Raw genomic sequence first — 15,404 nt, forward strand, 5'->3', positions numbered from 1 at the left:
GCAGGATGGGCTTCCCTGGTGGCGCAGTGGTTGAGAGTCCGCCTGCCGATGCAGGGGACACGGGTTCGTACCCCGGTCCGGGAAGATCCCACATGCCGCGGAGCGGCTGGGCCCGTGAGCCATGGCCGCTGAGCCTGCGCGTCCGGAGCCTGTGCTCCGCAGGGGAGAGGCCACAACAGTGAGAGGCCCACGTAACGCAAAAACAAAAAAAACAAAAACAAAAAAAAATAAAAGTGCAGGATGTACTCAGGAGTGGACAGAAAATTGCTAAATATGCTCTACTCTTCAAGTGTACATAAATAATTCTGATCTAATGATAAAGTCCATTGAATCAGAGTCTCCTGAGTCACACCCTTTTTGGATGTTGCCATGGGAATTGGTTAAGAACTTTTTTGGAAAACACCTACTCTTTTAGGCCACTATACTATTCCACGTACTAAAGCACTGATTTACTAAATACTATCTAGATACTAGGAAAGGGAAGAATTGGTTGGTCCTTCCAATCTTTTCCTTTAGAAAATTATATGTTCTTACAAATGCAGGGACATAAGATATATTTTTCCAAAGCAGGGTATTGAAGGACCATAAATGTATATGTTTTACATTCTGCTAAGTTTTGTAGGCATGAATCTGTAAAGACAATTGTCCTCTTACTGCCCTCAAAATCAGCATAAAGTCAAAATGCTGATAAATAACTATACCAATAAATCTTAAGTTGTTCAACGGCATTGTAGCAAGCAGACTTTTGTATCGTCTTATTCCCAAAATTAACTTTAAACGTTGCTATTCTTTGAACCAATAGTATATCCCTTAGGACAATGCTCCCCAAACTAGGTCACATGTCAGAATTATCTGTGTCTGTTTTTAACATATAAATTTCTGGGTCTCACTACCAGACCACTGAATAAGAAAAATATCGGTGGGGCTTTACTTTGTTTCTTCCCAGAACTCTGATGCGTGTGGACAAAGTGATTAAATTCTCACTACATACTCTTGTGAAGTAAAAATTCATTACTGCGTTTAACAGATAAGAGAACTAGAACTCAGAGAACTGAACTTGCTTGAGGTCAAGTATGCACAGCCTTACAGTCGTTGCAGTTAGAGCCACCAATTTCTGTTGTATCATAGAATGGAAATAACCAGGGAAAAGCATAAGGCCCATATTTGAATTTACAACCCAAGACTGGTTACTTTTCCTTTCAATAAATGTTTACTAAATTAGTGGGAAAATTAAATACAATATGAAGCCCAAATGTAACTCTGCAAGAACAGATTATACTTAATCGTAGGATGTTGTCTGCGTGGACTAGCACCCTTTAATTTTTTCTAATTTTTATCCATTTCTGGCCTTTAATGGTTAAAAAAAAAAACAGTGGCCCCATGCTGGAAAAAGTCCACCTGTGCTTCAAAGGATGGCACAAAAAAGAGATCAGTAGAAATGATGGGGGTCAAGTCAAAAGAGGATTGGAAAGCAGGAGGAATAAATAAGTAGAATAGGGAAAATGCATTTTATATTTATTTTCCTAGGACTAAAAATGTATGTTATAAATGTGTCAAATCTGCACCTGAGTACTTTTATACTTTGTGGGAGTGCCTATTTTGTTTTTAATGTAATATTTTCAAATTTCAGGTTAGCAAACAGCAATGGTGAAAAGAAAGATAGGTGGGGTAGGTCTCCAGATCATTCTGAATTGCTTCCACTTTCCCCAAGCTGTTCAACATGGGGAGATGAAGTTTAAATGTGCCAATATAGCATCCCACTTTCTGCTGCTGTACACATGGTAAAATAAGCATGGGGTGGATATGTGGAACTAAAGAAAAAAATTTTTTACAAGAATCAAATCTCTAGAAAATATTTTTGATAGTAAGTGCTTCAATTCAAACATAATTGGTATATTAAATGTGTGGCCACGGAAAATAGGCTGCAATAAAAAAAAGTGGCTTTTTTTCTGTAGGTTAGATAGTCAGGGACATGTTAGATGATGGTCATAGAACTTTTCTTATCTCAGGTATTCAATGCACATGCTGTCACAGTGAAAACTACAAAATCAAATGAAGAACCAAAAATCAATTTCCCATACTTGTGAAATTGCTACCCTTTCTTGAGGCTGATCCAGGAAAAATATCTTACTATACGAAGTAAAAGAATACCCAGAAAGAGGCATGGATATTTTCAAAGCTGAGGAAATGTGGGGAAAGGGAGCCAAATCAGTATTTACACTGACAAATTCCGGTGACACCGTCTAGTTATCTTGTGCTATGGGCCCAGCAGCTCCCTTTGCTGCCAGATTCTATTGCCTTCAGGCTCTCTTTGCACTTTCTTGGTATTTGGAAGGGCAAAGTTATCCTCCTTTCTCTTGTAAAACGGACTCAAGGACATCAAGGGAGAGAAGAGCCATATTCCTTGTTTTGCAACTGGAGAAAACTGAAAATTGGAATTGAAGTTGAAATGCACAGATAATCCAAGTTGTGCCTACACAGTCAGTAGCAGCACCAAGGAGACAGAAGAACATGGGAACTTCAGACAGTAGTGTTGTGTTATCAGGGCCCATGCTTTGCAGGATTCCAGGAGCACAGCTCATGTGGCACAAAGGCGGTGGTTATACATTTAGTCAAGCACCTGGTTCAGCGATGGGCTAAAATAATTTACGGGATGAAAGGAAGACTAAATGTTTTACATATTTCCTCAATACCAACAACAGCTATTCTGATCAATGGTTTTCTGACAATATCATTTATGGATGTTCCAGAACTTTAGATTGGTCCTTCTTAATAGAACCAACCCCAGTGAGGTCTGTCAACTTGGTTTCCAGCTGCTTTGATATTCCAGAGCATTCCACTTCCCTTTTGTTTTTCTTATTTGTTTCCAAAAGCTCTTGATTTCCATACTTCTCCTGGGGGCAGGGTCCAGCAAATGGCATTCCTGAAGACCTGTGCTAATGACCTCTGCACACTTTTAAGAACTTTCTTTTCATCAAAGTGGACCTCTTGGGGCTTTCTTCCCTGGGAGCTTTGTTAGCTAAACAGCTTCTAACTTTACCGCCAACATGGTAAAAGGTGGTGAAGAGTAATCATGGCTAAATGTTCCCCAGCCTCTTTCACTGACCAGCATAAACCAGCACTTTAAAGAGCAAGGGGGGACCTAACTGAAGAGCAAGGGCTATGAGGATGTCAAGATGGCTGAAAGTGAAATGACAAATGAAAATTATTGTGGCACCGGGATCTGACTTTTTCTCCCAAAGGAAACCATCATGGAGATCAGCAGTGGATTCAAATTGCTTTTCCTCCCCTCCTTTTTTTTTTTTTTAATTTTTTGCGGTACACAGGCCTCTCACTGCGGTGGCCTCTCCCATTGCAGAGCACAGGCTCCGGACGCGCAGGCTCAGCGGCCATGGCTCACAGGCCCAGCTGCTCCGCGGCATGTGGGATCTTCCCGGACCGGGGCACGAACCCGTGTCCCCTGCATCGGCAGGCGGATTCTCAACCACTGCGCCACCAGCGAAGCCCTCCCCTCCCTTTTGATAAAAAGGAAATCATATACACTGTGTTGTCGTAAAGAGAAAAATCTGATTGGCTCATAGAGAATGAGTGCTACACATCCTGGTAGCTCTAATAATGATAGATTAGTGCAGGATAAGGGGCCAAAAGAGGGAGTGGGCAACACAGAGGTGAAGAGGACGAGCACAGAAGTGAGAGTTGGAACACAGGGGTTCAAATCCTGCCCTTCCAACACCCCAGGTTTAAGATACAAGGTGAGTCACTGCACCTCTCCAAGCTTCAGTTTCCTCTTCTGGAATTGGGGAAGGAATGAATATGTCTTAATCTTAGGGCACTCAGGGGCCTTCAGTGAGGATTAAATGAGGCCATGAATACAGAATACAACATGTCACATGGCTAGTTACTCAAGAAATGTCAGCTGTTACTGTTATTGCCCTTTTTGACCCTCATCACCTACTCAACTATTTTTTCAAATAACTTGTTTAAAAACTTGTCTCTTATTTTTCGCTTCAAATGATAGAAATAAAAAGTACTTGACTAGTAATGGCAGGTGAGATAAATATCTATACTTCTTTTGCATTTAGAACCAATCTGTGAATCACATTTAAGCTGGCTTCTCGAAACAATTTCCAGCGCATTCTATTTGCAGTCAGATGAAGTGGCAATCTTCTTAAAATATTGAGCAGTTTGGTGCTGGGCAGAACATGTATTTGGGCTCATAAACATAAACATGTTTTATGTAGCATTTAAAGATGAACTATGCAGCTCCAAAATGCTGCAAAAATATTAAAAAAATAATTTCAGGAATAAAGAAACGTAGCTAAAAGAAAATGGAGAGGAAGCAGAAAAGGAGCCAAGTTTTCTATGATGCAAGAAAGTTGATCATGGGTAAAACTTGGTTCTTGTGAATTTTTTTAGAGGAAGATAGTAGCACATTTCAGGAAGTATTTAAATTAGAAGACAAGCAACTTTGGTAATTACGTCTGACTCTAACCTTTTTCTAGTAGCCCCAGCCCAGGTTCGGCACCGAGCCTTTCTTCAGTGACGACAACCGCATAGTGATGTTGAGTGAGAACGCGCTGGTGGAGCTGAAGCTCCCTTTTGCTGGAGGATGGAGGCCTGTAGAGAACAGCCTTTCTGCCATGGCTGCCGAAGTGGATCTCAATTGACTCTTCGATCTGCAGAAAGAAAGAAGGCATAAAAATTCAAGGAGAAAAAGGAACACGCTTTCCTTGAAGGAGATCATTAATGCAAATCGGGGGTGTCCAGAAAGTTGTCTTTTAAGTTTTTCTCTGTAAATGAATGACAGATCATCTGAAAGTCTGACCAGGACAAACCTCATCTGGAAGAACTGAAGGTGAACAGTATTTTTCTCATTATTCCAGAAGGATGAAAATTTCAGGCCATTAAAATATAGAGTTCCTGGAGGAATACCGTGGCATGGAAATACTGAGCTCAACTCTGGCTGAAAAATAGAAATTAATAGCAACGCTTTTCATCTGCATTGTGCTTTTCTGTAGTAGTTCCAACTGCCTTATCTTTTAACAGTTCTTTTAGGTAAACACATTAGAGGAAATAGACTCAGGGAGGATGGATTTTGCTCCGGAAGGACAGGGGAGTACAGCTGAGAAGCAATCCCAGAGCTCTCTGGAGACGCACAACGCTGCTGCTTCTCTCCGTCAGGACGCAGCAAAATTTGAATGCATCTCAGTGAGGCAGGATGGAGCTTCGTGTGAGAAGGGGCGGGTATCACTTAAGTATCATAATTTTAGGTTCTTCCTTCAGTGGCTTATTGCTCCTCCAAAGAAATGTTCTTTCTCACGCTGATGTTTGAAATACCTGGTGGCACAGTGATTAAGAATCTGCCTTCCAGGGCTTCCCTGGTGGCGCAGTGGTTGAGAGTCCGCCTGCCGATGCAGGGGATGCGGGTTCGTGCCTGCCCCGGTCCGGGAAGATCCCACATGCCGCGGAGCGGCTGGGCCCGTGAGCCGTGGCCGCTGAGCCTGCACGTCCAGAGCCTGTGCTCCGCAACGGGAGAGGCCACAACAGTGAGAGGCCCACGTACCACAAAAAAAATAAAAAAAAAAAATAAAAATAATAAGAATCTGCCTTCCAATGCAGGGGACACAGGTTCGAGCCCTGGTCCGGGAAAATCACACATGCCGTGGAGCAACTAAGCCCACAAGCCACAGCTACTAAGCCCGCGAGCCTAGAGCCCATGCTTCACAACAAGAGAAGCCACCGCAATGAGAAGCACGCGCACCACATGAAGAGTGGCCCTCACTCGCCGCAACTAGAGAAAGCCCTCGTGCAGCAACAAAGACCCAATGCAGCCAAAAATAAATAAATAAATTCTTTTTAAAAAAAGAGGGGGGCTTCCCTGTTGGCGCAGTGGTTGAGAATCCGCCTGCCGATGCAGGGGAACACGGGTTCGTGCCCCGGTCCGGGAAGATCCCACATGCCGCGGAGCGGCTGGGCCCGTGAGCCATGGCCACTGAGCCTGCGCGTCTGGAGCCTGTGCTCTGCAATGGGAGAGGCCACAACAGTGAGAGGCCCGCGTACCGCAAAAAAAAAAAAAAAAAAAAAAAAAAAAAAGAGGGAAGTTTTGAATTGGCAAGTAGAAAGAATACTGACACTGATATTCATTATACGGTTTAATGGCAGATACTATGTGTTTTCCTGAAAATTTGTGACTAAACCTTGATAAAGTAGACATTTTTTACTACTGGAAGGAGTGATGAAAGTGGGTGGGGGTTAGAGAAAGAAAAAAATGGGACAGGCCAAAGAAGAGGAGACAAAGGGGTTGGAGAAGGCAGATGAGGGGGAAGAGGTAAAAAAATGAAATTGGGAAGTCACATTACTTTTAGTGGCAGCTCTGAATCAAATTGTCCATTTCAATGATCTAAGACACATTTTGTACCCTGTCTTTTCACTCCTTAAATTTCTTATTTCCCATTACTGACCGAATCAATTCCACAGCTTTATCAAGGAATGTAGGCCATTTGAACTTAGACCCCATTTTCCTTCTCTCGTCATGCTGTACTCTTAGTCATTTCCATTCCTGATCCCATCCTGCTCCTTCATACAGACTCCACTGTGCCTTCAACCAACAATTCCTTCCTCTCTCTCCATTCTTCTGTTTAGCAAACTCCAAATCAAACAGTACCTCTTTGGAAAATTTTCATTGAAATACATCCTTCCATCAGCACTTATGAAATTGTGTCTCTCCCTGATGTGAGTTCCCTAACAGGCAGCCTGCATTGTCCCTGTGTCTCTAGTACACATCGTACATACTTAATAAATGAAGATATCTAGTAAATGAATGGACCGTAATGCTCTATCAAGATCTGATCTTTGAATATACATATGGAAAGAAGAAACAGCTTTAGCTTATAAACCCTTTGAGGGCCGGAACCATATCCTATTTTCATTGCATACAAATGATGGCTATCTGAAAATTCATAGACAAAGCATGGTGTAGTACAGAAGGACACAAACTCTGCCACCAGGCTGCCGGCTTCAAATCCCCTGGCTCCACCAGCACTAATCATGTGACCTTGGACAGTACCTTCTTCCTAAGGCTGCTGTGAGGATTAAGGACTTAATATTTGTAAAGTGCTTAGAACTGTGCCTGGCATAAAGGAAGTCCTATATATGTGTTTTTAAAATAATCATATGTCAAAAAGAGCAGAGTCAGGAACACTGTTTCTGTAGCTGAGCTTTGCCTGACACATGCTAACATAGGCTCTTAAAAGAGAACACCAGCTATCACACCTTCTGTACATGGTACTTTGGGAACACATGATCAGATATTTTCCCTTGTTAAAGGACATTGCGTTTTATTGATAACGAAACTATTTAAACTCAAGAATTTAACTGCGAACTGGGACATAACTCCCCAGCAAATGTTGTAGTTGTTCGTAGTGATAAACAATTAAGGAGTATTTGAAACTAACTACTGGTTGAGCCTTTGGACTCCGGAATTAGAGGGAAACAGTAGCCCATAGGAGGCCAAAATAAACAGACATGTGTCTAGGTGAAAGGGGAGACGGATGCTTCCAAATATATCAGTGTCACTCAAGCAAAATGCAGTGTCCAGAATTCCCTTCTCACATTATTTTCTTTCACAATCACAGGATGCTCCTCTCGATTACAGCTGGCTCGGGTACAGCAGTGATTTCACATGAGGAGAGCGTATTTTCAAACTTTATGTTCTTATTATTTTGAAAGATATCCCTCTTTCCCACCCCCACCCCCCAAACCATGATCAGTTTAAATAAGAGCAGCATAGTTCTTACTGGCCTGTCTTATAGAGAGCATATTTTAAATAAAGTGTTAACTACTGGCCATATTTTATCATAACCTTTATAACACACTGAAATTTTAACTCATGTCTCAGACTACAGAGAATAAATAGGAAAAGAGTTTGTCTGTCAAATTATGTTGTATTATCCGGCCAAATTATGTTGTATTATACAAAGTGCCCCTGTTGTAATATTCATAACACCCTGTATCAGCAGAATGGCCCAATACCAAGGGGCGAGAACGGTTTTAGCTGGTCCAACAACAGGGGCATGCACTGTGTATGTGAAATACAGTTATGTCAACCGCACAAGCAAATGCGGGATTATCAAATGCCCGGAGCACCATTTTTGGAAATGAGAGCTCCTGATGACTCCTGCCAGTCTGAGGGTATATTTTTAGTGGAAGAATACATTTAACCTGGCTATCACTACAACAACTGAACTTAAGACTTGCGTGTCTGCTGCAGAGAATTTAGAAAAGAATGAGTGTTACTGGATGTTGACACTCTGAACCCCGAGTCACTTCCCTCTCTCCCTTCATCCTGAGAGATCTGCAGAATAGCCCCTCGGAAATCACTTCTCTGGACTACACGAAAGTTTCTTTATAACCAAACACATCATTTTTATTGGAAGGACTTCAAAATCTGAAGCCTCTATGCTGCCTTAGGATAGAGTGTTGTAATAAACTAGTTGGAGGGTTAGATGCAGCCATGTAAGGAATCAAAAATCTAGATTTGGATTCTGGCTCTGCCACTTGCGTGCTTTATCCACTGGGGAGAGTGATGTAATCTCTCCACATCAGAGTTTTCTCATATGTATAGTTGAAGTAGCAAATCTTACTTCATGAGATTGCATGGTGAAATTAAATCAGTTTTCTATATGAAAGTGTCCAACACAGCATCCCACCAATAAATGATGTCAAATATATACAAGTAAAATTGAATAAAAATCTATATCATATTGTAACTGCTTTTATATTAGGAATTCTGTAAGTTTTTCAATTAATATAGTTTGGTCTCTGTCATAAAAAGCCTTTCTACAGTAAACTATATGCTTCTGTACACCCTGATACATATTTTTCTCTGTCAGACTTATCATCTTTTAAGGCAAAAATATGATTTCTTTATTATGTTTATTGTCTGTTTCCCCACACCATAAAAGAAGTTAAATGAAAGCATATATTTTTGTCTGTTTTGTTCACTTTTGTATCCTCAGCCTAAGAATAGTCCTTGGCACATATGGGCACATAATAAATATTCTTTGAATGAATGAATACAAACATCTTTTTTTTTCAATATGTAAAAGTCCTTTTTATAAATACTACCATGGAAGATTGGGATAGAAAGTGGTGAAAATTTGTATTAAGAAATTTGTTTCGAATGTAAAATTGATAGCTAGTGGGAAGCAGCCACATAGCACAGGGAGATCAGCTCAGTGCTTTGTGACCACCTAGAGGAGTGAGATAGGGAGGGTGGGAGGGAGACGCAAAAGGGAGGAGATATGTGGATATATGTATATGTATGGCTGATTCACTTTGTTATAAAGCAGAAACTAACACAACATTGTAAAGCAATTATACTCCAATAAAGATGTTTAAAAAAATAAAAATTAAAAAAAGCAATTTGTTTCAGTAGAATAGTGGCAAGAATGACAAAAATAGAGTCAAATACTTGAACAAAGTAATGAATTTACAGTAAAAGAAAATTCAATAAAGAGCTATATTATAAAGGCACTATATTTCTCAGTTACTATTATTAACAAGTCTTTACCAAGACTTACCACAAAAGCAAGAAATACAGCTCTTGAAAATATAGTAGAAATGAGAAATAAAACTTGTTTTTTTTCCATACGACAGAAAGATTTTCTTCTGGATTTATTAAAGTAGCCATGTATTTATGACACTTTTTGATGCTCAAATAGAAATCACATAGTAGGCCTCATGTGTGTGTCATATACAACTAAAAGTCAAGTTGCCATGCTGTCTAGATTTTTGGCATTTTAGAAATATTATAGTTTATCATAGTGAATTACATTTTAATTTTTCTACTACGAGAATAGAGATTTTTTTTCCATTGGCAAGATGTACACTTATTTTAGAGAATTCAAGGAATAAAATGGATGGAGTTTTCCAGGATGCATATCCTATACATTTTCTACTTAAACACTATTTATAATTGTAGGACAGTTTAGGAACTGCAGGTTCCCTGGATATGCAAACAGAGCCTCGGAGACTGTTCCCTACTTAAATGAACATATAATGACCCACGGCCTCCATCTCACAGGTGACTCACCTGAACCTTGAGCCCATCATGGAACGATCACATATTTCTCAGAACTACTCCATGACAACTGAGCACCCTCTGAATGTACCCCCAAACTGTACTTTGGGGCTATCCCAACACCCAACATCCAATGTAAGGCAAATTTACCCATCTGTGGCTCTATGTAAGTTCTAAACAAAAGCAATAAAGTTTCAATATTAAAGAGTATCCACAATATAGCTTCGATGAAATGGCACCCATTTAAATAGCTATTGCCAAAACTCATCTTCACCTATTCCTCAGTCTAATTTTCCCTTTGACACTCTTCACAATTTATAGTTACAGATTGCTTGTTTACTGTCTGTCCTTCCTACAAGTCTGTATGTTTCATGAGGGCCTAGACTTGTCTGCTTTGTTCATTGTTGTACACACAGCCTACTGCCAGGTTCTAAATAAGAGTGAATGGGAGGATGAATGAGAAAATGAATAAACACTAAATGCAAACTATGAGTTCATTACTTGCAAATATATGCATGCTCTTTCATTATTTTACTCACTGTCAGGTAAAAAAATCCACTAGAAAGTCTCAGTGGAGGCTTCGACATCCGCACCTCAAGTCATAAGATATCCATGACCTCTTCATCCCTAATGACTCTCTCTTCCACTTCACTTCAACCACCCACTCCAATGGCCAAATCTTGCTTGATCTTTGTGGTCCCCCAAACAGTCCCATCTCTGAAATTATAAAATGAGATACTCCATTCTCTGATCACATTCATTTATTTCCAGATCTTCTCATTTACTCCTAATATATCAGTTCTTCAACCACTGGTCTTTCCCCCTAATGCCAACTTTCTTCTAGCCTCCTTTCACCTTCCTTCTCCACATCTCAGATTCCAGGATCCAAAACTCCCTACCCGGTACATTAAATTCCCTTTTCCACTGTACGTGCATCACAGTCATATGGCAAAACCTCAAGCATGTAAGAGCTGGAGACACAGCATTAAATAAGACAGGCGAGTCTCTGCCCTCCCAGAGGTGACAGCCCTTCAAGGAAAGCAGACATAAACATCTGGTTATAATAAATGATGACATGCCAGGTAAACCGGGAGGAAGACGATGCTGTGAAAACTCTGATCTGAGAGAGCCATGGAAGATCTCTGCAACCCGCCTGACCTGCTCCTGGGCTGGGGTGCTGAGAGCTGCTGAAGAAAAGGGCTCAGTTGGACAGATCCTGGTTGGCAAAGCCAATTCAGTCCTCACACTCCACAGACCATCCAACTATACTTCCTGGGTCAACTCTCTCTCATATTCTCCAAAGTGACTCTCTCTCATATTCTCCACTCTCCAGCTACCTCCTTATTTCTACAGATAACAGCCTCCTCCTGACAGAGGAAAGTAGCCATCTTAGAAGGAAACACACTGAGTTACACTACGTCTGTTTGGGCAAACCTATAGCCTATCAGCGCAACCAGGATTTCCTTTTTTCTTCTGATTTCCAGAGAAGAAACCTGTCCACTTCTTATCGATGTTCAATCACTCTGCTTATTCTCCAGACTCCGGGCTCCCCCTCCATCCATGCAAAAAATCTCCTCCCAAGTTGCACCCTCAAATCCCTGAGAACTTTCTCCTTCTTTTAGCTCCTTCTCCTGGTCCTTACTATCTCCTCTCCCTTCTCTCCCATGGGCTCTTTCTCAACATTTATTCATTTACCTATTTAATATTTTTGAACGCTTTCTATGTGTCAGGCATGGTTCTAGTCTCTGAGAAATACAATAGTGAAGAACCTGGATAAAGTTCTAGCGCTCTCTGAGCTTACTTTTTAGTGGGAGGAGCAATAGACAATTAATGGAATCATGAAAGATAAGTTCCTGCAGAGATGAGATATCTGGTCAGGGCAAAGTGTCAAAGATGACCCAGATGGTCATGCTGCTGTTGCTTGCATGTGTTATGAATGTTGTGTATGAAAGACAATGAGAGAAGAAAGATAATTCTTGGACAGAGAGAAAAGATAAGAAGAGATATTAAAACAGAAGTCCTTGAAGGTCAGCAGCAGAGGTACTTTTTATTGTGAGTGGTAAATACAGTCAGGTAGGCAACAAGAAATAGCTGGCAATGAAGATAAGAGTGGAGCTAATGCAACATGACTTATTATCTTGTTAAGCAGCTGGTAGGAAACCAAAACCTAGTTAGCAGTAGAGAATTTAAAAGCCAGGTCATGGAAGCAACCTAAATGCCCGTCAACAGACGAATGGATAAAGAAGATATGATACATATAAACAATGGAATATAACTCAGCCATAAAAGGGAACAAAATTGGGTCATTTGTAGAGATGTGGATGGACCTAGAGACTGTCATACAAAGTGAAATAAGACAGAAAGAGGAAAACAAATATCATATATTAACACATATATGTGGAATCTAGAAGAATGGTACGGATGAACTGGTTTGCAAAGCAGAAATAGTAGAGAACAAACATATGGACACAAAGGGGGGAAAGTAGCGGGATGGGGGGTTGGGGGGATGAACTGGGAGATTGGGATTGACATGTATAAACTAATATGTATGAAATAGATAACTAATAAGAACCTGCTGTATATAAAATAAATAAATAAAATTAAATTTAAAAAAATAAATAAAATGAAGCTATAATTGCAAAAAAAAAAAAAAAGTTGGTCACTTTATGCTGGTCTTTCTACCTAGGTACAACTCTGATGAACTTTGATGCCGTTTACAAAAAACCATAGCAGGGAAGAGGTGGATGAGGAAAACTAGACTTACTAAGATAAAGTGAGGATGTTTTCTTATTTTCTTGGTTTTCTGGATGGATGGGTACCATGCTAGAATTTCAGAAGACCAGACTTCTACTACCTAAGTCACAGGATTTCCTAAGAACTATATGTCATGGTTCCCACAATGCATACGTTTTTTTGGTTTTTTTTTAATGGAAGCATTCAGTGACCTGGGTGACCATGCCACAAGAGGGAGACCTGAGATCTGTCTTAAGGAGGCATCTAATGGCACTGGGGGAACAGTGGGAGGCAGAGCACTGCAAGGAGAGGTCAGTGAGTAAACCACACTGTGGGGCCAGATTGGGTGTAGAAGTGAGACAGAAAGGGGGCAGGGTACAACCCTTAAAAAAATGACAGCCATTGAGGATACGACATAAACTAGTTAGAACCAACTAGGTCCAAGATGGCAGACAAGTCGACTTCCCTTGAGCCTCAAAAGACGCTCATTGTAATACATCAGCTAGATGACACACCCACAGGCACCAAGACAGTTCCGAGGCCAACCATAAAAGGCCAAAAAGTGGGCTGTGGCCCAATTCCTGGCAGTTTCTACCCCTTCCCCAAAATACTGTAGTTGCAATACTCCTGCCACTCATTAGCCTATGAAATTACCTACCCCTATAAAAAATGACCACCCCATACCCTGGGGCCTCTTGCCTTCCAAAATGGCCCACACTCTGTCTGTGGAGTGTGTATCTCCCTGAATAAACCTTCATTCACTTTGCTCTGGCTCGCTCTTGAATCTTTTCCTGCGTGAAGCCAAGAACCCACGAACCCACACTTGGCGGCTGTCCCAGGGACTTGCCTGAGTCCTGGGATGTGACGAAGCTCTTGAGCCCCTGCAACAGAAGGAGAGGCAACAACAGGACAGTCGCACCTCACAGTGTGAGGGAGAGGCCAGGTACAGAGGATGAAAACATTCCAGAGGCGGGGCGAAACGTCCCAAAGAAAGGATGTGCTGTGAAGATCTTAAGTAAACAGAGAGAGAGTCTGTAAGCCTGACACATGAGAAGAGAGGGGGGCACAAAAGAGGAAAACAGAAGAGAACAGCAGGACAGAGCCTGACCCGGCCATCCTAAGCTAAAAAATATTTAATGAGAAAAAACATCCAATTGCTTTAGTCCACTGGGAACATCTGAAACACTGAGACTTAAGAGATATAGTATGATTTTTGCTCATCAGAAGAGACTTCCCACTCCATCTATAAAGTACGAAGCATATAACCTGATGGTAAGCCATGAGAATGCCTCAGCCATCTCTGTGTAATGTCCTTCTCTGCCCTCCCAGCTCAGAACCACACTGTGCCTTTCTAAGAGGGATGTGCAACATAGAGCCTGTGTAGTCAGAGGAAGAAGAGGAGTGCCTGGAGAAGAGCAATTTTCAAGACAGGAAAAAAAAGAAAAAGAAAACAAGGCCACTTCTCAGCTCTTCAAACCCCAGCCAATGCACAGACAGGCTGGGGCGTAGCTTCAATTGTGTGTTGCTCATTCCTTCCCCAGGCTGACCCGCACACAGAGCAGGAATCTTGGAGATAGTGAGAAACCGAAAACAAACCAAGAACACAAGAACAGGGGGTTCTCCTGGAGCCCCTATCTGGAGTCTGCTGCTGTGATTGCTTGCCTCCCAACGGCTGCAGTTGCTGACTGCCTATCGTACCCACCTGAAGTGCTCATCTATTTCAACCAACACGGAGGAGCTCAGATTCCCTCTCTTCTTCTCCCAAAGTTTTGTTCCTCTTCTCTAGCTGTTTTGAAAGTCACAGTAAGCATCTTTTTCAGCTTCCTCTGGAGGCTGTTCCTCCAACGAATTCAAGACTCCTTTCCTTGAGGTGCCACCCACGATGCACAGCTGTGAGCCATCGGTTTACTATTTGCTATAACTTTACAGACATAACAAAACCCAGCTGAGATTACAAAAACACAGGACGAGCTGCGAGATGGTGGTCATGATAGCGTCCTTCGAGACATCTTTAAGAATTAGATAAAGCTTCAAATGAGATCAGAAGAGAATGTAAATTACTTTTTCTTTTGGCACAGTTGATTTTACTTTCTATTTTGGATGAAATAAAAACCACTCTAAGTGTCCCTCTTTTGCCTCTTCTACTTCCTTCTGCTTTCCTTTCTCTACAATTCTTTCCCATTCTCAGTCTTCTATTAATCCGACACTTAATCACGTAGAGCTTCAGAGGAGGAAGACGTTATTTGCTTTCCATCCTCAAACCCTGATAGCATTTGCTGGTCTTAGAGTAACAGCTCCCCAGGCCCCTGAATCTTACCACGGTGTCAGCAGTAGCTAAAGGACATCCATAAAAATATAACAAAATATAAAATCAACAATTCCCAATTATAAATACCAAGCAGAGGACAAGGAGAGACCTTGTTCTTTTGAAAAATGTTAAAATAATAGCAAGTCTCTGTCCCTCATGCCAAAACAAGGAGTTAATTCAGCAATTCAGTCTTAAAATAGAAGTCCATACAAAGGCAACTTAACAGAAAGGAAAGAACACTGGGGTCATTCCAACACTATCAATACCTAAGCAGCATACAAT

The 15,404-nt window shown here is 41.2% G+C and overlaps 1 protein-coding gene across 11 annotated transcripts in view; it reads right to left on the reverse strand.

Annotated features, from left to right (window-relative positions):
- The window catches only part of CPED1 (cadherin like and PC-esterase domain containing 1), a 306,695-nt gene that overhangs the window by 267,840 nt on the left and 23,451 nt on the right, over positions 1-15,404 (reverse strand). For all 11 annotated transcript variants that reach the window (XM_067042285.1, XM_067042284.1, XM_067042281.1 and 8 more), the window contains one exon: positions 4,493-4,676. Coding sequence is in view for 6 of the 11 variants with exons in the window: in XM_067042279.1 (XP_066898380.1) it covers positions 4,493-4,676 (184 nt within the window). In the remaining 5 variants the exon portion in view is untranslated. The remainder of the gene's footprint in view (positions 1-4,492; positions 4,677-15,404) is intronic.

Source organism: Kogia breviceps, chromosome 9 (assembly GCF_026419965.1).
Source record: "Kogia breviceps isolate mKogBre1 chromosome 9, mKogBre1 haplotype 1, whole genome shotgun sequence".
Taxonomy (NCBI): Eukaryota; Metazoa; Chordata; class Mammalia; order Artiodactyla; family Physeteridae; genus Kogia; species Kogia breviceps.